The sequence below is a fragment of the Pelodiscus sinensis genome, chromosome 1, assembly GCF_052426305.1.
Source record: "Pelodiscus sinensis isolate ZL-2025 chromosome 1, ASM5242630v1, whole genome shotgun sequence".
Classification (NCBI taxonomy): Eukaryota; Metazoa; Chordata; order Testudines; family Trionychidae; genus Pelodiscus; species Pelodiscus sinensis.
In genome coordinates, this window is record NC_143052.1 from 322,614,741 (window position 1) to 322,639,492 (window position 24,752).

Sequence of the window (24,752 nt, forward strand, 5' to 3'; positions counted from 1 at the left end):
TGTCTGAGGACTGAAGTGCCTTTTGAAACACATCTTTCTTGATTATTTCCCTATCTGGTGAAGGTGCTTCACCAGTGTGTACAGGGTTCCCGTGTAGGCCTTATCTGCATAAGCACAAGAAACAAAGAGCATGCACAGCATCAAATCATTATAGTAAAATGACCCTTTTTAAAAATATGAATTATTTTCTCACTCTCCCTTGGCAAGCATGAATCTCGGAGAAGGCCCTAAACGTGGTGATCTTGGGTAAGACAGGAGCAGAGGCACTGAAGGTGGGCCAAAACACCTTGGTGTTTTTTTTTTAAAGGGGATCACTGCAGGTGACTAGGGAAAATATTGTAAATTCTGCCACCAGCTTTCAGAGGTGGGCATCACTGAAGCTGTTCTCTCATTCCTGAGGGTAAGCAAGGATGTAAAGGGGTATACTTTGCATGTGGGTGGCTTCAGACAAAGTCCCTGTGCCACTCAACTGTGTGTCACTTTGGTCCCTGCACAAGTGATTGCCAAATGGCATGGGAAAGTTTCCTACAACCAGAGAAGGAACATACCAGCTCTGCTAAGGATACTTCAGCAGAGTGCATTCAGGAATGTTTCCTAGAGATCTCTCTGGAGGATTCCCACAAAATCTCGGTGTGCATTAATACACTCTTCCATCGCACTGCTTAGCTGCCAGAGGGAATGTGAAGCACATGCACAAACAAAGCTAATCTCATACATGTCTGTCCCTTCACCCTCTTCTAGAATATATATTGCAAAGGACAGCTCTCCCTCCTACAACCAAGCAGGATCAGTTCTTAAAGATCACTTACCAGAGCTTTCTTCCCTTTCCTCATGTGCACCACAGACAGACTAGACTGCAAAGTCTGGTTATACTGTCCGGAGCGGAAAAGAGGCCCTGTCTTGCTGCAACTCCAGACAACCCTGCCGTGTGCTCCATATCATCCTCCAACTCAAACTTCCTCGTCCATGATTTTGTCCCACTGTCTGCTGTCTCTAGCCTTGCCAAAGTATTCCCAGGGCTCTTGGCAGCAGAGCTGGGTTCACTGCTGAGGAGGGCATCCAGCTCCTTATAGAAGCAGTAAATCTTTGCTGCAGTTTGACTCCATTGCTTTCTGGTGTGCCTGCCTCAGCTCCTTTGTCTTCATACGGCACTGAGGTGTGTCTCATTTGTAGTTCTTATCCAACATGCCACAAGAAATCTGACCATAAATATCTAGGTCCCTACGGCTGGAGCAGAGCTGGGACCACACAGCCTTCTGTCCCCACAGTGCCAACAACTCAGGTGTGATCTAAGGAGAGGTTTGCTACATGGATGTGCCAGGATCAGCTGGGAGGGTATGATGTGAGCTGTCCACACTGAGCAAACAGGAAGTAGAATTTTAAAAATCCCCAGCCCATTAAAGGGGGAGGAGTAGAAGCCTGTGGACCTGGGTATAGGGCAGTGCAGTGTCAACTGCTGACCAGCACAGCCAGAATGGGCATGGAGGGACACCTTCTGGAGGCCATTTATAGTGACATAACCATTCACAGTGTTTACACTGATGCTTTGTTAATGTAACTTTACCACAAAAAAACTCTATGCCTCTTATCAAGGGGGTTTTATTTTGTCTGCAAAGCAAGAAAGTTTGTCAGCAGGAGGAGCACTGTAGGGTGTACACTACTTTTTCATCAACAACGGCTGACTTTTGTTGACAAAACCCCAGGGTGTAGACAAGACCTAACTTTTACTCCCTGCCTCTGGGATACAATAGGGGAAGTGGAAGTTGGTGGAAATTAGAAACTGGAGTATGAGAGACATAGTTGGTGTGAGGATTATAAAGACTATTTATAATTTAAAAGCCAGCCTCATCCTTCTATAAAATTTGCATTTTGGATTAAATGTATATATAATGTGTCTGAAACGATGCTGCCCTGCTGCCCTTATTTTTGAATGTATGTTTAAATTTCTATCCCTAATGTTGCATTTTAGGGATGAAGGGGAGACTATTATTTTATAGAAACACAAAAGTGTGTAGTTAAGTACTAACGACAGGCAACCCCACACTTACAACCTAATTGGTTCCTGGAGAACCGTCGTAAGTCGGGCTGTCATAACTCGAACCCTTATTGCCCATGGGGCAATGTTATGAATAGGGGCTCCGTTCCTAGCCCACTTTACCTCCTGGGAGTTGTAGAGTCCTGGAGCCAGGGGGCTCCGCTGGGCAGCAGGCGGCCCTGTGGCACAGTGCTCCGAGCCAGCCGGCCAGGGGCTAGTCTGGACAGTAGACGGCCCCACGGTGCAAACAGCACCATGGGCTGGCCAGGGGCTGGGCCGGGCAGTAGGCGGCCCCGCGGCTCCTGGAGCAGGGTACCCATAAATTCTGGGGGTCGCAGGTCGAGCGGTCGCAAGTCAGGGGTTGCCTGTATTGCAGCAGAAATCTTTACACAGTGAAGAAAAAAGATCTAAAATGAGGCTGGGTTCTTTGAAAATATGCTCACTCTTATTAGCCAAAAACCCAAGAGAGGAGGCATATTTAACCTTTTTACCCACTGGTTCTGAATTAAGAGACATTAAGCAAACTTCTTTGTCTTTTTTGTGGTCAGCAAAAAATAAAGACGAGCAAAAAAAGTCTACAGATGTATGGATTGGGAGGACGTATCTGCCAATACAGCTGCCAATGTTGTCACTAACACAAAGTAAAAGCCACACCACTTCTGGTAAGAAGAGAAGCTGAAAATCAAAAGGTCATTTAGCAAAATCCAGGAGATGGAAAAGTCTTAAATTGTGAAATCTTGTTTATAAACACAGATGCAGAATTCTTTCCATCATAATAAAATACTGGGAAAACACATACATCTGGTGCAATCAAAACACAGGGGACTGAAAGTGGTATTAATTAAAATATTAGCTATTTAGTAAACTTACTGATAATTTCCTTCTTGCATGACATGGGCTTCATTAAAGCCGTACCATTGATGGGCCCCCTCCTCTAAGGTGTCTCAACATCCAATTCAGTGAATGGAAGGTGAAAACCCAGGAACTTTAGAGGATTGGACCCTAAAAGAGCAGGATTTAGTAATCTGTTATGTACTGCTTGATTTTCCATTTGTGGAAGGTAATCTTCAAGAAAACAGTAGATGTCTACAGCATATTTAATGGCAATGGTACTTGCTGATTTACATTAAACTTGGGCATGAGGAGAGAAAAGTGGAGTGACCACTTAAGGAGAATGGTTTCTGTTGAGTGAAAGAGGTCCAATGGGCTTTTTGTAATATCCATTACTTCTCTTTCCACCCTTCTCTCAAACATCCGTGCAGTTGTAGCCTATGAATAAATACACGCAGAGTATGCACAAACACACACACATGCAGGCATGCACATGTACAGATCGGACATTGGTTAATCTAACTCAGATGTATACTCTAGATTGAAGGAATGAATAAGAATCTACTATATATTTGAGAGAGTTTGTCTATCTGCTTGTTCACCAACTCCTCCTAAATGGTAAGAGCTAGGACCACCAAATTTGGTATGCAGCTGCTTCTTCTTCTCATAACTAAAAACAAGGTCCGGGTTTGGTAGTGCCAGAAAAGTGGGATGTGCCTGGAATGGGATTGCTTCTCATAAACCATACAGAAAGGAGACAGACTCACCAGAGAGGTGAAAGGGGCTGGGTAGGAGCATGCAACCCATCCAGGACTGTCCTGGCCCCAAGTCTCCTTAATCCCAGGTGCTTTTTAGGGAGGGCAGGGAGGCTGAAACCCCTCTCCCCTTTCATACGGGGACATTGCTGGCTGTTCCCCTGCGTCAGGGAGCAAGGGGAAAGCGCACAGTTTGCTGCATTCCTCACGCTGGCTGGGGAGTGCAGATGGACATACACCCCTCACCCGGTTGTTCTTGCAGGAGCTGCAGTGACCATGGAGAGGCACTTCTCACCTGGCCCCAAGCTGCTGCAGTGAGAAGGGACTGGGGTAGACCTCTCTGCCCAGGACAGCCTGCTCACTGAACCTCTCATCCCCGGTCCCACCCCAGAGCAATGATTTAAATGAAGCATGGACATTTTCATTTTATTTGCCAAAAAACACAAGCTGAATTAAGGACCCGAACAAAAGTGAGTAAGTCTTCTAGTTAAATGTAAGTGCAGTTAAAGTTATAACAGAGTTTCCAGTCTTAGGCATGGCCTAACAGTGTTTCTCAACCTTACTTTATAAAGTACCCCTTAAAAAAATTATAAGTACCCCCAGCACCTACAGTTTTCAGACACTCACATTTTTTTCTACCATTGCAACACATTTGTTTAAACAAGTGAACTGTAACCAGGTGGGCAATGAAATTTTTGGGTGTAAAAAGTACAAAAATAATAAAGCGCCGTAAAACTTAAAACAAAAATTTAGTTTTCTCCAAATTTCAGTTGTGTTGACGTACTCCCCAGATTTCTCTCAAGTACCTCTAAGAGTACTTGTACCACTGGTTGAGAAACACTGGTCTAAGCAACAAGACCAGGAATCGGAATGTCTTGCGATCTGGCCGTAGTTCTGAAAATGAATAAACCTCTTAATTTCTTTATCTCAACATTCCTACTTTACAGTGGGGGAAGCTATCTATTTATCTGCTTTATCAGGGTGTTATGAGGATGAATTCATGAGTGTTTGTGTTGAAAACAGGGATCCTTAAAAGGAAGATACTGAAGGCATACAAATTATCATCAGAATACAAGAACATATGTTTAATTTTCAAACTGCAGCCTAGTGTTTAAGTACAAATGGCTGAGAAGCCTCAAAGCCTTGCTTCTTCAAATGGAAACAATCAAGTCCTTGTAGCTGTAAAACTAGGGGATTTTCTGTTAGCTATGGGCTGGAAAGATACCAGTCATGGAAAAATTACACTCTACAAGACTACACAGAGATGAAACTTAACACAATCCACAGTATAAAAAAGAAAAAGGCCTGTGTTGCTTTTGCCAACTCTCATGATTTTATTGTAAGCACACAGAGTCTGTTTTGTAGCGCCAGTTCTTAGAGTTCTGTCATTATGAGAATCTCAGATTTCATTTTTTTTAAAAAGTGTCTAGCCCTTACATTTGCAGACAGGCTTGAGAACATGAACGCTGAACAGAAAAAGTCTAGAGGGAAAATAAGTGAACCCCCCCCTTTTTTTTTAAAGTTCCCATGATTTTTAAGGAAGACTCATGATTTTTAATGTGTTCGGCAATACTACGAGCTCTTCTTCAGGCACATACCATAGGCTGTGTCCAGACTCAGGGGTTTTTTCGAAAAAAGTAGCCTTTTTTCGAAAAAACCTCACCTGCGTCTAGACTGCAGCCGCGTTCTTTCGAAATTAAATCGAAAGAACGCGGCTTTTCTTTCGATGGCGGTAAACCTCATTACACGAGGAAGAACGCCTTCTTTCGAAAGTTCCTCTTTCGAAAGAAGGCGTTCTTCAATGTAAATAGGGCTTCTTCGAAAGAGAGCATCCAGACTCACTGGATGCTTTCTTTCGAAAAAGCAAGCCGCTTTTTCGAAAGTTCAACGTGCAGTCTAGACGCTCTCTTTCGAAAGAGGCTCTTTCGAAAGTATCTTCGAAAGAGCCTCTTTCGAAAGAGGCTTGCAGTCTAGACATAGCCATATAGCCCCAATTAGGCAGCGAAAACTGGTCTTAAGCAAAGAAATACGTGTTTGCTTCAGTTTATGGATAAGCTGTAAACAGCGCCCTCAGACAGTAAGAGGGAGAAGACTGGAGACAAGAAAATCTGCATACTCAGCAAAAGAGGTGAGAAGAAACAGTGTGCACCCTCTTATTCCACCATCTACCACATCACCTTCTTTACTGTTTGAATGAACTTTAACAAGGAGAAAATGCATTTCAAAGAGTAGCTGAACTAGAAAACTGAGGGGCAGAAACACACCAAATTTAACCTTCAAGAAAATGCATTTCAAAGAGTAGCTGAACTAGAAAACTGAGGGGCAGAAACACACCAAATTCTCTCTCCTTATCCATTTATTTTTTCCCCCCACCTAAAATGACAAATGAGATTGGACTGTGGGAGAAGGTCTTAGCCTGGGAGTTGGGTCAGCAATGTTCATGGGAAAGCATGGTAAGGGACTTCACCTTGAACTAAGTCTAATTTGTTAAGTTTATTACTAGGAAGCATTTATCTTTATTTGTCTTGTAACTATTTCTGACTTTATGGCTTATATTTGTACTCAATGAAAACCTCTCTCTTCTTAAAATAAATCCAGTGTTCTGAATTGTTTTGATAGTTTCATTTCAGGTAGCAGACTAAGGATGTTAAAATGCAGTTAATTGACTAGTCGATAGGCACTTCCGTATTCCTCCTTTGAAATGTACAAGAGCCCCTGCATTTCAAAGGAGGAATGCGCAATTCCGTGTACAGCCCGGGGACAGCGGGAAGTTCCGCTGACTCCAGGCTGCATGCGGTATGCCTGCTCTGAAATGCACAAGAGTTCCCAGCAGGAGCTCTTGTGCATGTCAAAGCCTTGGAGCCTGAGGTCAGCGGGGGACTTACAGTCCCCCACTGACCTTGAGCTCCATGCTAGGCTGCATGCCTCTAGGAGCCCGGGGTGAGCTGGGGAGTCCCCAGCTGACCCCAGGTTCTACATGGCACTTCACCAGAACCCGGGGTCAGTTGGGGACTCCCCAGCTGATCTCGGGATCTGGGAAAATGTCACGGTGAGGCCCTTTGAATCGCGCAGAGGTGGGATTTTAAAGGGACAGCCCTCTGCACAGCTGATCCACAGCTGACTCCCCAGCCGACCCCAGGCTCTAAGGCAGCCCTTTTGAAGCGCACAGAATAACCCCACCCCCTTTGGTGCCTCTATCTCATAGCGGCAGCAAGGGGGGGGGGGGAATATCTACTAGTCAACTAGTCAAAAGACTATCTGATAAGCAAATGCTTATTGGATAGTCAACTAGTCTTTAACATCCTTATAGCAGACTGTTGTATGTTGATACCCATAGAGGGGCAACAGACCTAATATGTCTGGATTGTCCAGGAGTAGGAGTACAGAACACACAATTTGGGGGAAAGTTTGAGAATGGGAGTATGTTGAGATCACCCTGTAATAGTAACTAAGGCTGGTGGAAGCCAGAGCGTAGCTGGTGTTTGCTGTCAGGTGGGTAAGGTTAGAGTTGCTGGATCAGGGCTCTAGCTTAACAGACATTCTGGCATGCCTGCATGCTAGCAGGCTGTTTGTGAGCAGCCCAGGTGGAAGCTACAGAAGCAAAGCATTGTGAGCAATTCCAGGTTGTTGGGCAAGTGGTGACATGGCCCCTCATTCGTCTACAAATTAGAGATGTAAGAGTTTAACCAATTAACCAATAAACTGATACTTATCAGTTCCTGTTAACAGTTAAACTTTGCTAGGAAGTGCAGGGCCAGCAGCTGAGAGCACTCCAGCAACCTTTCCTCCCTACCCTTATATCCCCAGGTAACACTTGTAACCAACATAATTTTGGTCAGTTTCAAGGTTACTATTTTTGTATGTGTTTTACATGCCTACTACAAGTCCCACTGGCTTCAGCATGAGCTGCAAGATACTTTTCAGCATCCTGACCCTTAGACCATTTATTTAGGAGTCCAGTTATGAATTTAATTGCCTGGCTCTAGGTACCCACATTTGACATTTTGATTTAAGAGATCTTTATTGGAGGAAAAATCTGGTTTTTTTTGTGAATATACCAGCTAATATTTGCCAGTGATCACTACAGTGCAAGCTATTTTAAGATATTAGGGGTCAGATACTTCAGGAGTTGGATGCTCACAAACAGGGCCAGATTTTCAAAAAGGATCAGCTTCCATTTAGGCACCAAAATAAGAAGTCATGGGAGCAGCTAGGTGCTGAATTCAGCCCTTGGTTAGGTGGCTGAAATCTTGGAAGTTGACCTCTTTTAGAAGTCTGGCCCCAAATGTGGGTTGTTCAGTCTTTGACAGCGTGGCTCTATAAGGCGGCTTTTCCAATACCAAGGGAAGCAGTGGTGTAGAGCTCAATCTCACTCCTATTTCAGCCGTCAGGTTTAGCATTCCCCTCCATCTCTTGCTACATAGACTGGGCTAATAATCTGGAGGCTGAAGTCTTTTTGCTATTTTTACACTTATGCCACCACGAAATGGTGGACTTGGGATCTCACTCTAGCCCTGTCGTGTCCAACACACTAGCTACTAGCCATATGTGACTATTTGGCCAGATGAGTGTGGCTAGTTCGCTACAGAACTGGTTGGCCACCACGGCTCTAACCCCACGAAAAGGAATACATACCCTCAAATCTGGAGAAAAGTTGTCTGTGGAGGTGGAGACCGAATCCGATGACACAACTGAAGCAGATTTTGTATGTACTGAATGGTCCGAGTGAGAGGTGGAAGCACTGCAGAGAGACAAACACGTATGTCAGAACTGTGCATTGCTGAGTCTAACTAAAACTAAAAATCTCAATTTCACACTTATATGTAGGAGATGTTACTGGGCTGCTCCAGGATAAAAATATACAGGGTTCTGAATGCAAGACAGGCCCTCTCCTAGCCTGACCACAGATTTACCATGGAAACAGAGAAAATGAAATCAGAACTAAAAGTTTCTTCTATTGATTATAACAGGGGTGGGGATCGCTGACCCACATAAAAATCAGTTGGGGGCCACACACAAGCAAAAAAACCCACCCGCAAATCCGTACTAACGTGGCCCCCAAATGAAGGAAAAAGACACCCCTCACATTCTCCTCGCACACTGGAGCCTAGTGGGGCCTAGACTGGTAGATTTTGCATACTCCAGCCCTGCAGGTGAGTGGCAGGAGAGCTGGAGTGTCAACGTGGGCTCCCCAGTGCTGGTGGGGGGGAGCCCTGACTCTCAGAAGCTGGCTGCAGGCAAACTGAAGGCCACATCCAGCCACATGTCCTTAGGTTCCCCACTCCTGAACTATAACTTTTCCCTTGGAGTTTCAATGTAACTCATGCATTACAACAGGCTCTTCTCCTAGATCCTCATACTTCCTTCGTGACATGTAGCACTACTGGACATACTATAATAAGATGGCATCATCCTGTTTTTCTATATTGCCCCTCCAATATGACTGTGCATAATTAAAACTGTTTTACTGTATATTCACACTGCAACTTTCTTCTAAGGTTGCCAGATGTTTTCAACAAAAATACCGAACACTCCCCCCCTCTCCCGCAAAAAAAAAAACACCGGGGAAAAAATTCTGTTTGAGGGGGAAAAAAGGAGGGGGGGGAAGACCAAAGTTGTTGAGAAAAAACCCCCCAAGAGTTAAGCAAAAAAATAAAATAAAACAGCATTAAAACAGCATGGCCCCTTTAATGGCGAGCGGTTATAATAGGGATAAGATGAGGAGAGGTTGAGCACTAAGACCCAGGGAAAGCATTGCTTCCCCTTGCTCAGGACTTTAGGTTTTTTGCCAGCGGTCATCTTGTTTTCTTGGTCAAGCTACAAAGGAGCTTCCCTGCAGAGCCAGGTAAGCAGGGAACACGGGGAGGGGGGGAGGGCCGGGGGCTGGGCCCAGTTGCTGAGTGTGTCATAGGGTTGCCAGGTGTCTGGTATTTTCACCTGCTGGCAGGGAAAAAAACAGAAAATACTAGACATTTTAGGTGTCCGGTATTTTCTGAATTTTTTTTTACCGGACAGGAGGCGAAAATACTGGACTGTCGGGGTCAATACTAGACACCTGGCAACCCTACTTTCTTCTAACTTTACCAGCGTACACCTAGCATTTCAACAGTAGCTCTCCTGACGTGCTGTGCAGCTGTAACAAAAGATCCTATATCCAAGAGTGTTCACAAAAGTCCCAATTTGTCCTGTGCCTGGCATGTATCCATCCACACAGGGGTTTACAGAGCTTTCAATACACCAGCACTGTTTGAACACAAAGCCACCTCTTCTCACTCTTCCCTCTCTCCCCACCTAGACAGACTTTCCTCAACAGCACCAACATTCAAGTTATGGGAGTCATCCCATAAAAAGTGTCACTTATCTGCAGAAGTCCCCATCATGGATATCAACTCTAGTTCTCCTTTCTTCAGTTCCTCGCCTTTGAGACCAGACTTATATTGTAGGGGCCATATTCTCCACTGCCTTGCATGTTGTGTCCACCGATGCAAAGTGCAAGTAAAAGATTACCCAATCTGTCTGGTAGAGTTGTAAGCTCATTTTGCACAAGGATAAATTACTACCCAGGACAAAGCAGTAGACATTCAGTCAAGGTTGTAGGAGCATTTCACACTTAGTCCCAAGTGGTTTCTAATGCAGGGAAATGTTTACACATTCAAGGTGAAATTTTCAAAAATGCTCATGCATCATTGGCCTAATGCTGCTCTCACTGAACTCATCGGTAAAACTGACGTCAACATCAGTGATCACAGAGCTAGGCCAGCATGGAGCACGTTTGAAAAATGTGCCCTGCATGCACAGCAAACATTCACGACATACCTGGATAAGTCAGCACTGCAGAGTACATAGGTGGTGTATGTTTGGCTCTGTGTCTCTATTCTCCTTATCAATCATTAATACTGAAATGAAATGACACTAAGGAACAAAGAACTTAAACTCAGTTGGCTCATGACATTCTTCCTCCTATCAGTATCAGTCAGGGCTGAGTTGACATGGCTCCAGTTCCACCACTTAGCAAACTAATTAACCAGATGTCCCTTTATACACCACATTTATTACGGTCAGTGCTTTTAGCTAACCTAGAGTTCTCCACTACGACCATGTAGGGAAAAACCCTTGAAGCCATGTGCCTAATACTCCTTGAAGGAAGAGATAGTCTTGCAGTTAACGTGCAGACCTGGAATGAGAAGAACTGAAATTTGTTCCTAAGCCTGCCACAGACTTCCTGTGTGATCTGGGCAAACCACTTGACCTCTTTGTGTTGTGTCTCCAGTGTATCAAAGCCTCTGCCACCCTGAGTTAGATGTCTGTCGGGCACTTTGCTTGGGCCCTTTCAGAAGCTATTCTTAGGCTGGAACTTGGCAGGTTGCCTGTTATATGGTGTTTTTCATTGGGAGCACATAATACCAGTGTAGCTGCACTGGTGGCCTGGGGGCTTCACGGTGGAGTTCAGGGTGTGTGTTTGATCTATTAAATGACATGGGTCTAAGCTACCAGACAGGCCCCCCTTTTTGTGCTCTACACTACTGCAGTTACCATCAGTGGAGGCACTCGAGGTGCTGATCCCCTCATTCAGAACAGAGCGCAGCTGCCTGGTTATTCTCTATGAGGGTCCCTGAATTTTGCAATGCTCCTTCACTCCCAGAGATTTGGTAGCCTTCCAGACCCGCTGTAAAACAGCCCACTTTTGCAGGTATTTCTGGAGGGAACAGATAAGGCTGTCAGGGAGGAATTCATTAGCTGGGAAATAATGACACTATCAATTTTAACAGTTCTGTGTAATTGCTAGTTTTGAAAACTAAAAGGGGCTCCCCAAAAATGGGATGACCATGTATGTTTGAGCACAACTAGACCTCAGCAGGTGTAAATCAGTACAACTCTACTGTAGTCAAGAAGGCTACATCACAATGTTTATATGGGACTGGATCCTCACAAACCTGTGAAATGGGGTAATAAGATTTTTGAGCCTCACAAGGATGCTGTGGGGATACTGTCGCTGCTGTATTTCAGAACACCTGGCGCTCAACAAAAGTGCTAACGCTTATATTACTGACCCTTAAGAATGTACCTCAGGATCCCATGTACCTCCTAGCCTCTGCTCACTCCAGGCTCCAAAACCAAGCACTCTGCCCGCTTCCTGTTTTGTCACCATTATTAAACAGGAACAGAGATCCCTGCAGTGATACGAAGGCACTTTTGGGGAAAGGACCAAGGATGACTTTCTGGAGTATTCTTGCTTTTTCAATCCTAATGTTTCCCTGCAATCACCTGCAGTTTCGGGATCTGCTTCCTGCCTATGTATATTTAGGATGAATATACTTCCCTATAAAAGCAGCGAGGAGTTCTGTGGCACCTTATAGACTAATGGAAGTGTTCGAGCATAAGCCTTCATGGGCAAAGACCCACTTAGTCAGATGCATGTAGTGGAAATTTCCAGAGGCAGGTATAAATATGCAGGCCCTAGAGGGCACACATTCCTGTGCCTAGTGCAGAGGTCGTGGACGTTGGAGGCCTCCCCTCAAACCTCATGGTCTAGTGCAGAGATTGGGGGGGGGGGGTAGATGGTCAGCATATCCAAAAACAGGGCCACTTTTGGGTGCTTGAATAATGCGTTAAGAAACTAAATTACATACCCAAGCATAAAAATCTTGGCCAGGCTCATTTTCATGATGAAAGCAAGCAAAATAAGCTCATATGATGCCAGACTGAATCTCCAGTGCTTTTTTATGAATGTTCTTTGCCTGCTGTTGCAACAAGAAGCTGCTATTTGCTTTCAGAGATGTGCCAGATGCTCAGATACGAATTGATATAGGCTCACATATTTTCGCTGTATCAAATAGGGATGTTAGATGGTGTGTAATTAAATAGTTGTGTAACAGCATCCATTTTTAGCAGTTACATGACTATTTGATAGTCCTCAGAGGCGGGGCTGGCAAATTTAAAAACCAGCTGCCCGCACAGACCCTCATGCTGCCACCTCTGATACAGAAGCAGCAGCACAGGGTGGTAGCAGCCCCTGACCATGGGGAGCTTGAAACCCCCACAGTCAGGACTGCTGCTGTTGAGCAGCCTCTGTTTGCAGTGAGCCGGGGCATTGCTTCGCAAAAGCCTAGGGTTGCCAGGTGTCTGGTTTTGAACCAGACACTCCAGTATTTGAGCTTTCTGCTCGGGAAATAAATTGAAAAAATATAAATGAGAAAATATAAATGTCCAGTATTTTCTAAATAAGATGTGATATAGATTGTGATGTAATGTCACGTGTGTCTGGTATTTTTGTTGAAACCATCTGGCAACCCTACAAAAGCCTCCCTTGCACCCCGGCCCCCTTATGCTGCTGCCTCCTACAGAAGCAGCAGTGCAGGGGGGAGGAATGGAACAGGAGGGTCAGCGGAGCCAGCACGCATGTAAAACCATCTTAAAAGCTGGCTCACCATGCATATCAGTTCCCACCTGTCCCCCTTACCCTCCGTGCTGCTGCCTCTTTATCCTCACCCTCATGGGAAGCCAGCTGATACAGAAACAGCAAGGGCAGTGGGAAATGTGTGTAGTCGACAGGATTAACCAATATGCCCAGGCTTATCAGTTAATTGTGTAGTCATCTACCCATTGACATCCCTAGTATCAAACTATGTATTTTGTCTCAACACTGAACTGATATGGAAAACAGGTGATAAAATGCAGCACTGTGCTATGTTGTTTCAGCTGCAGGGGTCATAAAGGAGAGAAGCACTGAAGAATATTCCTTCCATTTCCTCTCTTCCTGTTTTTCTCAAAGTTTCTCTTAATGCGCATTCCTGAAAACTGCAAATTAATCATGGCAAAAAAAAAAAAAAAAATAGTTGGAAATTTCAGAAGCCAGAAAACTGGTATCCACTTGGTTTTGAATTTTGTAGTTGGGCCATTCATAGGAGCACTTCTAATACCTTGTGCATTTTCTTTTAAAGTCTAAAAGAAACAGTGATTGATCACTTGCTACTCATTTTCAACTTTCAAGATGGCATCACTTCCCTTTCAACACTCTTTCCTACTCCTCTCTCCTTCACAGAAGGAAAAAAGAATTATGGAGGAAACTCCGGGTCTTATCAGAACAGAGTCCATTCCTCTGAGACACTGCTGCTTTGCTCCATCCAGCCTGTGTTAGTCTGAAGACACAAAGTCGACCTTAATGTCCATGTTCCCTGTAAGGTTTGCACTTGGGTAGCTGCCCAGGAGAGATTCAAGTGCCATCCAGCTGATTAGAAGAGCATCCACAGTTGGCAATATGTGTTTCTACTGGTGGTGTACACTCACACATGCCTTGGTGCACATAAAATTTATTCTGCACATGGATTGAAAAAATTAGAGGAAACAGTGCTTGCTGTAACTTCGAGGTTTCTCATTTAGCTGCTCACTAAGGGCCTGAACCCTCACTCACACACGGATGCCAGTGATTACTCAATTGCCCCTTAATGGCACAATTCTGCAGAGTACTTAAACTTAAACTTGCTGTGCCCATCAGCAAGAGTCAAGAGTGCTTTTGTGTGTAAGGGTTGTAGAACGAGATCCTGAACTACAGCATGTACAAATGACTATTTTAATTCATTTGTATTACACAAACACCTAAAAGCCACAACTGAGATTGGGGTCCCACTATGCTAGTCTCTGTACATTCACAGTGCAACACACAGGTTGGTCCCAAAGAACTCTCACAGTCTAAACAGAGAAGACGAAGGAAGCATTATCCCCCATATATCAATGAGTCAGACCTTGAACCTTCACAGCAAAATGGACCTAAAAAAGAGATTATCCTACCTACTACAGAATGCACAGACAGAAACTTAATTATACATTTATATAAAATGCGCACACCTACAAAAGCTCAGCAAACTGTATTTATACTGTCCATGTATTCAATGTACAACTAATTGTATTTAAGAGTTATGCAGAAGTCATGATTTCACTAAACATTATTAGATGCCTCTACTTTACCTTCTGCTTGACTTACACTTCTCAGAAAAAAAGGCACAAACACTTTTGAAATAAAAAAGAGCCAACTGCTGAGTGTCCTCTGGAATTCAGAAAAGCCAGATAATTATATAACATAGGATTATACAGCCTTTTTCTTCAAGAGATTTGGCTGTGTCAGTGGTAAATATAATCTTAAAAGAAGCCATTTCAGCAAACAAATCATTGTGCGTGTGTGTGAGACAGACTTAAAATAGCCCCCACGGTACTTGCCTGAATAACAAAGATTCACTTCTGTTGGCAAGCAAACCAGGGTTTCAATCTGACTTCAGTGTTCCAAGGAAAGAAAATGTCACTTTCTATAAAGTTGATCCTTTAAAGTAGCATCCTGAGCTGAATATAATACATGTTTTCCCATGAGCAATAAAGAGAGTGCCCTATATTTTGACCGCGAACAAGCTTTTCTAGGAATGCAAATTTTGCTCTCAATAGTTACACAATGGACTACAGTCTCACCAGCGCTGTTCATGCTCAATTAGTCATTCTTTTATTATTTTTTTCAACAAATTTCACAAAAGGCCTGCAGCACTTGCTAAACAACAGGCCGATTGTCTGAAATATTAACAAGGTTCCAAGGATAGAAAGCCAACACCCAAAGCCAAATTGAAAAGCAGTACATAATTAGTAACAACAAGCAGCCCTTGGTATCACACTTTCATGAGTCAAACAGCCCAGAAGGTACAAACGTAACACATAGGCCCAAATCAAAAGCATTATGTGGAAGATGATGACATCATGACCTGTATTCATGAGAGAAACAAAAGAGGAATCAGCCTAGCGAAAGGCTCCAGGATGGTGCTGGAAGGCACTCAGCTGCGATAGAAATGCCAAAATAATAAAAGGTTTTAGACATGTACTGGAAATACACTACATTTTACCTCTGCATCATCAGCTGAAATTCAGCCCAATTCAGGAGGGATCAAAATGTGTTATGATCTGAAAGCAGATAGATAACCCATGTGAGGTGACTTAGCTGGTCTTGGTCCACTTCCTTGTGCACTGGAAAAATCACGACCATCACTGGTCATTTTGGTTGCAAACTTAGCAGCAATAACAATGAACGACAAGCAGGACAAATGAATCACCTCTCCTGACAAGGTAGGGTAAGAATAAGGATTATTGGATGGTTAAGGCACTCAACCTACTACTTAGGAGACCCAGGTTCAATTCCCTGCTCTGCCAAAAACTTCCTGTATGAGGTCAGGCAAACCCGGATTTGTAGAGCTATTTAAGAGCTGTTCTGCTTAGTGCTGTATGGCCCAGGTGACTTAGGACCATTTTGAAAAGTGACTGAGGCTATGTCTACTCTACCAAATTTTGTCAACAAAAACTGCCTTTTGGCGACAAAATAGTGAAAGCATACACACTGTAATGACACTTTTGTTGGGAAAAATGCCTAGTTTCAGTGACAAAAAACTTCCACACCTATGGCTATGTCTAGACTGCAGGCTTCTTTCGAAAGAGGCTCTTTCGAAAGCATCTTTCGAAAGAGCCTCTTTCAAAAGATCGCGTCTAGACTGCAGGCGGATCTTTCGAAAGAGAAATCCGCTTTTTCGAAAGAGAGCACCCAGCGAGTCTGGATGCTCTCTTTCGAAGACGGCCTCTTTACATTGAAGAACGCCTTCTTTCGAAAGAGGAACTTTCGAAAGAAGGCGTTCTTCCTCGTAAATTGAGGTTTACCGCCATCAAAAGAAAAGCCGCGTTCTTTCAAAATAATTTCGAAAGAACGCGGCTTGAGTCTGGACGCAGGGGAAGTTTTTTCGGGAAAAGGCTACTTTTCCCGAAAAAAACCCTGCGTCTGGACACGGCCTATGAGAGACTTTCTTCTTTTCCCTTCCCCTTGTTGTTGACAAAGAACCAACAGGACTAGCTTCCGCCAGTATCCCACAATGCCCATCCTGATCACTCTACTCAGTGTTCTGATCTCTGCTGCTCTACGGGCATGAATCACTCCCCACTCAAAGCTGCAGGACCTGACAGCTGAGCGAGCTGCTCCCTTTGGGGAACAAAGGGCAAATCATTGGACTAGTCCTGTCTTGCCCTGCACACAGCAGCAATCAGATTGCTGTGCTGCTTTGACATTCCTCAGCATGGAGAGCTCACAGAGCTACTCATGATGCTGCTTCCGGCAGCTGAGGAGGCTGTGGGAGAACCTGGGGGGAATCCCAATATACACAGTGATCAGCTCTGCCATCCACACAACACTACACTGTGGGATACTTACCCACAATGCATTGCTCATCGTGTCGATGATGGTGCCGCAAATATGGACGGGTGATTTTTGATTTGTTGACTTTTGGTTGTCAAGATAAGTTTTGTCAACCAAACGTGGTAGCGTAGATGTGGCCTTAAACACAAAGGCTCCTAGGTCTCACTGAAAGTCATTAGGATTTAGGCCCCTGAAGTCAGGTCTTTAAAGTTATTTGGGTGCCTAACTCTTACTGAAATCAGGTGGAGTTTAGACGTAAATACAGAGATATGAATGTGTAACCGGTTACATGGTTAACCAATGAGCCTGGGCTCTCCTATGCTGCTGCCTTTGTATCAGCAGCACATAGAGGCTGGCAGGACGGCAGTGTACTCCTGGCGCTCCCCCTCCCCCCTTGCGTAAATGTGTAGCCGCTGAAATTTTCAGCAGTTAAATGTTTACTTAATTAAACACTTTTTAACATCCCTAGTAAATACCTTTGAGAATCTGGGTCCTAGTCTCTCTGTGCTTCCATTGCCTGTGTGTAAGACTACGTTTTAGTCACAGATTTTGTTAGTAAAAGTTGTAGACAGGTCATGGGCAGTAAACAAAAATTCACATGACTTATTATATACCTCTGAGTAAAAGTTGGGAGAGGAGGTGGTTAGTGGGAGGTGCCATGGATGCTCAGTGGAGGGAGGGGTTTGGTAAGGCAGGGGCAGGCTCTTTACCTGCCTCCTAGGAAGTGGCAACATCCTGCTCCTAGCTACACATGTTGCCTCCGCTCCACCCCTACCCTCACTCCTCCTTTCACTAGGCTGGGACTGGAGGCTGGGACATGGGAGGAGGTGCAGACTCTTAGCTGGAGCAGGGGGTTGACATGTGGGAGGGTTGCAGGGTGCAGACCCTGGGAGGGAGTTTGGATCTAGGGTCCAGGCCGGAGAGAGGGTTGGGGTGCAGGAAGAGGTGAAGAGGGTAGTGCTTACCTCCAGAGGATCCTGAAAGCAACTGGCACACTCCTCAAGCAGAGGCTCCTAGCTGGAAGGGCCAAGGGGTCTCTGCACACTGCTGCCTGCAAGCACCATCTCCGCAGCTCCCCCTGGCTGCAGTTACTGGCCAATAGGAGCTGCAGAATCAGCGCTCAGGGCAGGAGCAGCAGATGGAGATGCCCTGCCCCTCCCTTCCTAGGGGGTTGTAGGGATGGGTGCTGGCCACTTGTGGGAGAAGCATAGAGCGAGAGCAGACAGGAAGCCTGCCTTACCCCTACTGTGCCGCAAGCGGATGGGGTCCTCTGGCTTTTCTAAGCCACCCAGTCCCCTTGGGCAATTACCCTCTTTGCCCTTCCCTTGGTCAGTGGGTCTGTCAAACATGTTGTTTATCTTTCATTTAAAAAGTAGTCACTAAAATACCAGCAAATGACTAATCATTGACATTTGTAATTCTCAACTGGGATTAATTAAAAGAAAGAAAAAATATATTTTTGAACACAACATAAATACATCCCTATTTGGAGAGTCACGCCATCCAGTAGAAATCCTCCAACAGAATACTGCAAGTGTAAGAATAAGATTTTTCTGTAACCGTATTACAAGGCCTGTAGCCACATTGTGGCCCACTTCCACAAAATAATTCAGGTTTCCATCTTCCACTGAAATCAACAGAAGTCAAGAACCTAAATGTCTTTGAGGATCTGGGCCTTTACATTGATGCAAAGCTTCCCTCAGTAACTGGGGTCACAACAGCTGTTCAAGGAGCTGAGACCTTTCCTTCTCAATAAGGCAGTAGGCCCCCCCCCACTTTCAATTATAAGGACAATTTGAATTTCAAATCACAGCTTAAGTCTGAACAGTGATTGGCTACGTCTACACTGGCCCCTTTTCCGGAAGGGGCATGTTAATTTCAGCTATCGTAATAGGGAAATCAGCGGGGGATTTAAATATCCCCCGCGGCATTTAAATAAAAATGTCCGCCGCTTTTTTCCGGCTTTTAAAAAAGCCGGAAAAGAGCATCTACACTGGCCCCGATCCTCCGGAAAAAGCACCCTTTTCTGGAGGATCTTATTCCTACTTCAAAGATTCAAAGGAATAAGATCCTCCGGAAAAGGGCGCTTTTTTCGGAGGATCGGGGCCAGTGTAGACGCTCTTTTCCGGCTTTTTTAAAAGCCGGAAAAAAGCGGCGGACATTTTTATTTAAATGCCGCGGGGGATATTTAAATCCCCCGCGGATTTCCCTATTACGATAGCTGAAATTAACATGCCCCTTCCGGAAAAGGGGCCAGTGTAGACGTAGTCATTTTGTTTAAAAGGCATTGCAGAGGTTCTAGATCAAGCGTGTTTCATTTACAAATAAAAAGATGACATTTGGGTTTGTTTCTGTTTTGCAATTGTTAACCCGGCTAACATGTTAGCCTATCTCACAGATCATCTCTAGTAAGAAGACTTCAATTACATCCATGCAACCGCATTGGCTTTAACTTATGCGCTCACCCGGGCAACCTCTATTTGGCTTCAACTGGCTTGCACAGGTGTAACTGTAACATATATTTAAGAGCCACAAGATGGTGGAGAATTGAGCTCCCTCTCTCATAACTGCGTTGGGGGCTTTCTAGGGCTAACATAAGTAAAAAGGAGTGAGGATTTATTTTCCTCATGAAAAATCCAGAGATGACTGAATACAGAGAAATCTGTAAAATTATTATACTTTTACACAGTCACTTTATTGACTAGAACAGCACTTCAAATGTTATTTACTGCATCTGGGGGTGTGGATTAGAGAACCAGTAGCTCTCTCACTCCATAAGGCAAGTGGGAGGTTGGAAAATAATAGAAAAAATTGGAGAGTAGAGGACTAGAGGAAAATAGGAGAAAGTTTTAGTTATCTAGCCATGTAATGGTGGGACTATGTGACAAAAGAAAATAGAGATGGCAGCAAAAGAGGAAACAAGAATACAGGAAAGTTCCACTGAATTTTTTTCTGGGTTTTGTTAAATTCTTTCAATCAACTCTTGCAGAAATATAGCTACAGCAGTTAAAAGACAGACCTACCATTCACTTAATGGTCTTAAAATGCACAAGTGATTATTGGGAGCGAAACATAACTGTACTAGGATTCCTCATTTCATTTCTTCTCACTTCCTGTGTTCTTCCTAAAACACCTACTCCTGCTTGTGAGTCTCCCGTTTATGCATCCCAGCGCTGCATTAGCTCTTTTGGCCAGATGTTGCACTGCGAACTCATGTTCAGCCAATTATCCACCCCCCTTCAGATCTTTTTCCTGTCTCTTTATACAGCACCAGGCACACTGTAAGCACTGAACAAAGTGTCAGCAAAGTAGGTCATGAGGAAAAGTAACAGAGAGAAGCCAGAAGGCAGTAGCATGGGGGAGCCAGCATACATAGGAAGCTGGCTTAAAAGTTGGACACAACCAACTCCAGTCTCCCCACCACCCACTTCTGATACAGAGGCAGCAAAGGCGGGGGGCTGTGTGTAATCGCTAGGATTAACCAATGAGCCCAGGTTCGTCAGTTAATTGTGCAAATGGGTGCACGTTCATGTTCCTACAACATACACAAAAAAGTAAAGTTGCACAAATTTGCACTAAAAATGTATTTTTGCAATTCATGTATTAACATTATTGATTAATAAGAATTGGTGAACCTATCTGGAGTTGTTAACTGGTTCTAGACACGGCATGAAGTTTCTTAGATGCAAAAGTAGTTCATTCTCAACACTCAGCCCATGACTGTACCTATTTTTAATTACATCCCTTCTTAGAAATCCTGCCTCATACTTCATGAGGAATCAAATGGAAGAAGCACTATCAGAGCCTATAAAAAAAGTAATGCATGTTTGTGCTTCACTGAATATCAAAACCAACAAAAAATCTTCGCTTTCAAACAGTAACTTCAACAAATGATTGCAAAGCAACTCAGTTGACCAATGTGACACAACTGGCAGCAACATAGTTTTGGTGTCTAAAATTCAGAGAGAAAGCTCCCAACGGATTACAAATTCATCTCTTTCCAATGTTAGCCTTGTCCTCAGGGAAGAATTCTTCAAATAGAACCTTAAATTGCCATCAGAGCAGGTGTCCACAGGGCCATAATCAAGACAAACGGGGCCCTTCACACCACTTACAGCCATTGGGTTAGCCACTCGGCAGATTAAGGCAGGCATCACTGCATCTGTTTACACTCTATTCATGTTATCAACGTTATCAATGCAACCATAAGAGTAAATAATATAATTGTGTTAAGAGAAGAAAAGAGATATTCACTGTGACTCCCAAGAGATTGCAATTCCCAACTTAGGAACCTCTGCTCTAAATTACTGCTGTTAGAACTATTTGTATCTTTCATAAAATTGGGTTAGAATATTAATTGCCACCTCTTCTCCCATAATATGATTTGTTTAATATTCAATTATCTTCATAACTTCACACAGGCATGTTGAATCTGTTTCTCAGTTGACAGAACAGACTGTGTTGTTCAGGGCTGGCCTTAGGCCAATTCAACCGATTCCCCCAAATCGGGCCCCGCGCCTAAGAGGGCCCCGCGCCCCTGAACCCGGAAGTGCTAGGCACCATGGGCGCGAGTTACTATTCTGAGCCAGGGGCCCTGCTCCAGCAATATGTGGAGCTGGGACTCTCCCCTGGCTCTGCCTGGAGCGGGCCCCGGCCCCCCCCCCCCAGCTCCCTAAGGGGGGCTTGTGGGAAGGGGAAGGGGAAGGAGGGAGAGGAAGAGAGTCTTGTGGGGAGGGGGAGAGGAAAGGGGGGCTTGTGCAGAGGAGGAGGGGCAGGAGAGAAGGGGCTTGTGTGGAGGGGGAGGGGGGAGAGGAAGGGGGGCTTGTGGGAAGGGGAAGGGAAGCTTGGGGGGAGGGGGAGGGAAAGGGGGCTTGTGTGGAGGGGGAAGGGTGGGAGAGAAAGGGCTTGTGCGGAAGGGGAGGAGGAAGAGGAAGGGGCTTGTGCAGAGGGGAGGAGGGAGAGGAAGGGGGCTTGTGCGGAGGTGCAAGGGGAGAGGAAGGGGGCTTGTGGTGAGGGCAAAGGGGAGAGGAATGGGAGCTTATGGAGAGGAGGAGGGGGCTTGTGGGGATGGGGAGTAGGAGAGGAAGGGGGGCTTGTGGGAAGGGGGAAGAGACAAATGCCAGGGGGCCAAGTGCAGACAATGAGGAAAAGGGCAGGAGGGGAGGTGTCAGTGGGAGGGGGGACAGGGTGATGCTGGGAGAGGAGAGGATAAGTGCATTGAGGGTTAGAGGGAGGAGGGGGAGGGGCTTGAAAGAAGGGATGGGCATGAGAAAGGTGGGGATGGAGCAAGTCATGTGTGAGGGCACAGGGGCAGGAGGGGAACAGAGGCAGAGAGTGGTGAGGGGGTGGGTATTAGGGAAAAAGAGGGCAAAGGGGGCAGGGGCAGTAAGGGAAAGGGGAGGTACCAGGAGGGTGCAGGGCTAAGGGAAGGTGCTGGTGCCAGGGGATTCTGGGGTGAAGCAGAAGGGCAGACACCTGCAGGGGAGGGACCAGCACCAGAGGAGAGAGGCAGGGCAGGTGTGTAGAGGGGGTGTTAGAAGAGGGGATGAGGAGGGGTAGCTCACATGATCAGAGTGGGGCTACTGAAGGAGTGGGCACAGGGGGGAGAGAAGAGCTGGTGGAGGGGGGCAGGTCACAGGAGGACTGAGGGCAGTGAGAAGGGCAGGAGTCAGGACAGCAGAGGAGGGTGAGGAGTTGGGGGGCAGCAGGCACCAGGGGAGCTGATGGAGCAAAGGGAGGAGATATGGCAGCAGAGAGAAAAGGTAAAGGTTTATAAAATATTTATTAATAACTTGGATGCCACAGTGGCACATCCAAACAAGCCACATGAACTCAGTACTGGTGCACAACACAATTCATTCTGCTCATGGGAGGAAACTCTTAGGCTATGTCTACACTGGCGGCTTCTTGCGCAAGTACATCTAGCGCAAGGGTTCTTGTGCAGGAAGTCTTGCGCAAGAACACGTCCACACTGCCATGTGCGAGCTGTGCTTTTGCGCAAGAGCATCCATAATAGTGTGGATGCTCACTTGCGCAAGAAAGCTCCAATGGCCATTTTAGCCATAGGAGTTTCTTGCGCAAGAAATCCCTGCCGAGCATCCACACTGCCCTCTTGCGCAAGAGAGCTTACACCGGTTAGAAAAGAGCGTAGCTCTTGCGCAAGACACCCTCTCTTACCACGCCATACTGTAAATTTCCTTGCACAAGAGCAGGTGGGCAGTGTGGCTGCTCTGTGGGTTCTTGCACAAGAATGCCTATACTTGCACAAGAAACCGCGAGTGTAGACATAGCCTTAGAGAGAGAACACTTCCCCCAGCCTCTCTGCCCCCGAGTAATGTCACACACATTGGGTTAATGCAATTGCAGGATAGTTGCATGAGGGGGGTTTGGTGGAGGCCAAACTAATCCCTGTTGGTAGGAGTAGGGTGGGAAGAGTCCTTCGAGAGGGGTGACATGACACCTTTTACTTCTGGTCATGTGTCCATCTTGCTCTGAGCATCTTGCCTCCAGAAGCCTGGTTAATGGGGGTCACGGGGTATGGCTAATATTGGTCAGGGGGTGTGGCTAATTGGGGTTGAGGTGTGGTTAACGGGAGTAATGAGTGTGGCTAACAGGGCACCACCAAAAATTATACAAATCTGCTGCCCCTGGAGGAGGAGTGCATTCACTGCCTGCGCCACAGGAGGTGTGAGTTTAGTGCAGGGTTTTCCTGTGCCGTGGGGTGTGTGTGTGTGTGTGCGCGCGCGCTGGTTTTTTTTTTCTCAATTAAAAAAATTCCTGGGCCCCCCGTTGAAACTTTTGTTTGTGTGTTTTTTAGGGTTTTTTTGTTCAACGAAAACTGCTGTGGGGCCCCGTCAAAATTGTTCAAATTGGGCCCTGCACTTCGTAAAGCCAGCCTTGGTGTTGTTTGAGCATCTCACTGGACACATATATTTACACTAGCAACACCATGACAGGACCTAACCATGTAAGCCACAACATCGGAGGCTCTTACAACTGCATATCCTCTAATGTGATCTATGCCATCAAGGGCCAGCAATGCCTCTCTGCCATGTATATTGACCAAACTGGACAGTTTCTACGACAAACGATTAACGGACACAATAGAGATATTAGAAATGGTAACTAACAGAAACCTATAGGGAAATATTTTAACATGCCTGAGCACTCATTAATGGATTTAAAAGTAACCATTCTTCTACAAAGGAATTTCACAAGCAGACTACATAGAGAGAATGTGGAATTGAGCTTCATATGCAAATGTGCCACCGGTTCCCTTGTCCTGAACAAAGACTTGAACTGGTTAATACATTATAAAATGAGCTTTCCTTACATTCAACACCCTATTGTCATCAAAAGCTAAGTATGGGACCCTTCCAGCCCACTCAATTAGCCTCACTGAACTTCAATCCATAGGTACTTTTCTTTTTCATCTCCTTCTCCCTTCTTATTCGGAGGGGCCCCCTTTTTTTCTCCACTCAAGATCATCTCATCTGAAGAAGTCAGTTTTGCCCACGATAGCTCATGATACTCTCTCTGTATATATATATATATATTCTCTAAGGGTGTGTCTAAACTACAGGGTTTTGTTGACAAAAGTGGACTTTTGTCGACAAAACTATACCTGCGTCTACACTGCCGCTGAGTTCTGTCGACATAACGTCAACAGAACTCAGCAGTTTTGTCAACGGCTGTAAACCTCATTCTACAAGGAATACGCCTTTTGTCAACAGAGTTCTGTTGACAGAAGGCGTTATTGCATCTACACTGTCATGTCGACAAAGCGGCTTGCTTTGTCGACAGAACTGGATGTAGTCTAGATGCTCTTTGTCGACAGTATCTGTCGACAAAACTTCTGTACCCTAAGACTATATCTACACTACCAGGTTATTTCGAAATCAGTTATTTCGTAATAACAACT

At 45.2% G+C, this 24,752-nt stretch overlaps 1 protein-coding gene across 2 annotated transcripts in view; it reads right to left on the bottom strand.

Annotated features, from left to right (window-relative positions):
- MTMR2 (myotubularin related protein 2) overlaps positions 1-24,752 on the bottom strand; it is an 87,396-nt gene that overhangs the window by 54,844 nt on the left and 7,800 nt on the right. For both annotated transcript variants that reach the window (XM_089775728.1, XM_089775727.1), the window contains exon 2: positions 8,257-8,362. In XM_089775728.1, coding sequence (XP_089631854.1) covers positions 8,257-8,362 — 106 coding nt within the window. The remainder of the gene's footprint in view (positions 1-8,256; positions 8,363-24,752) is intronic.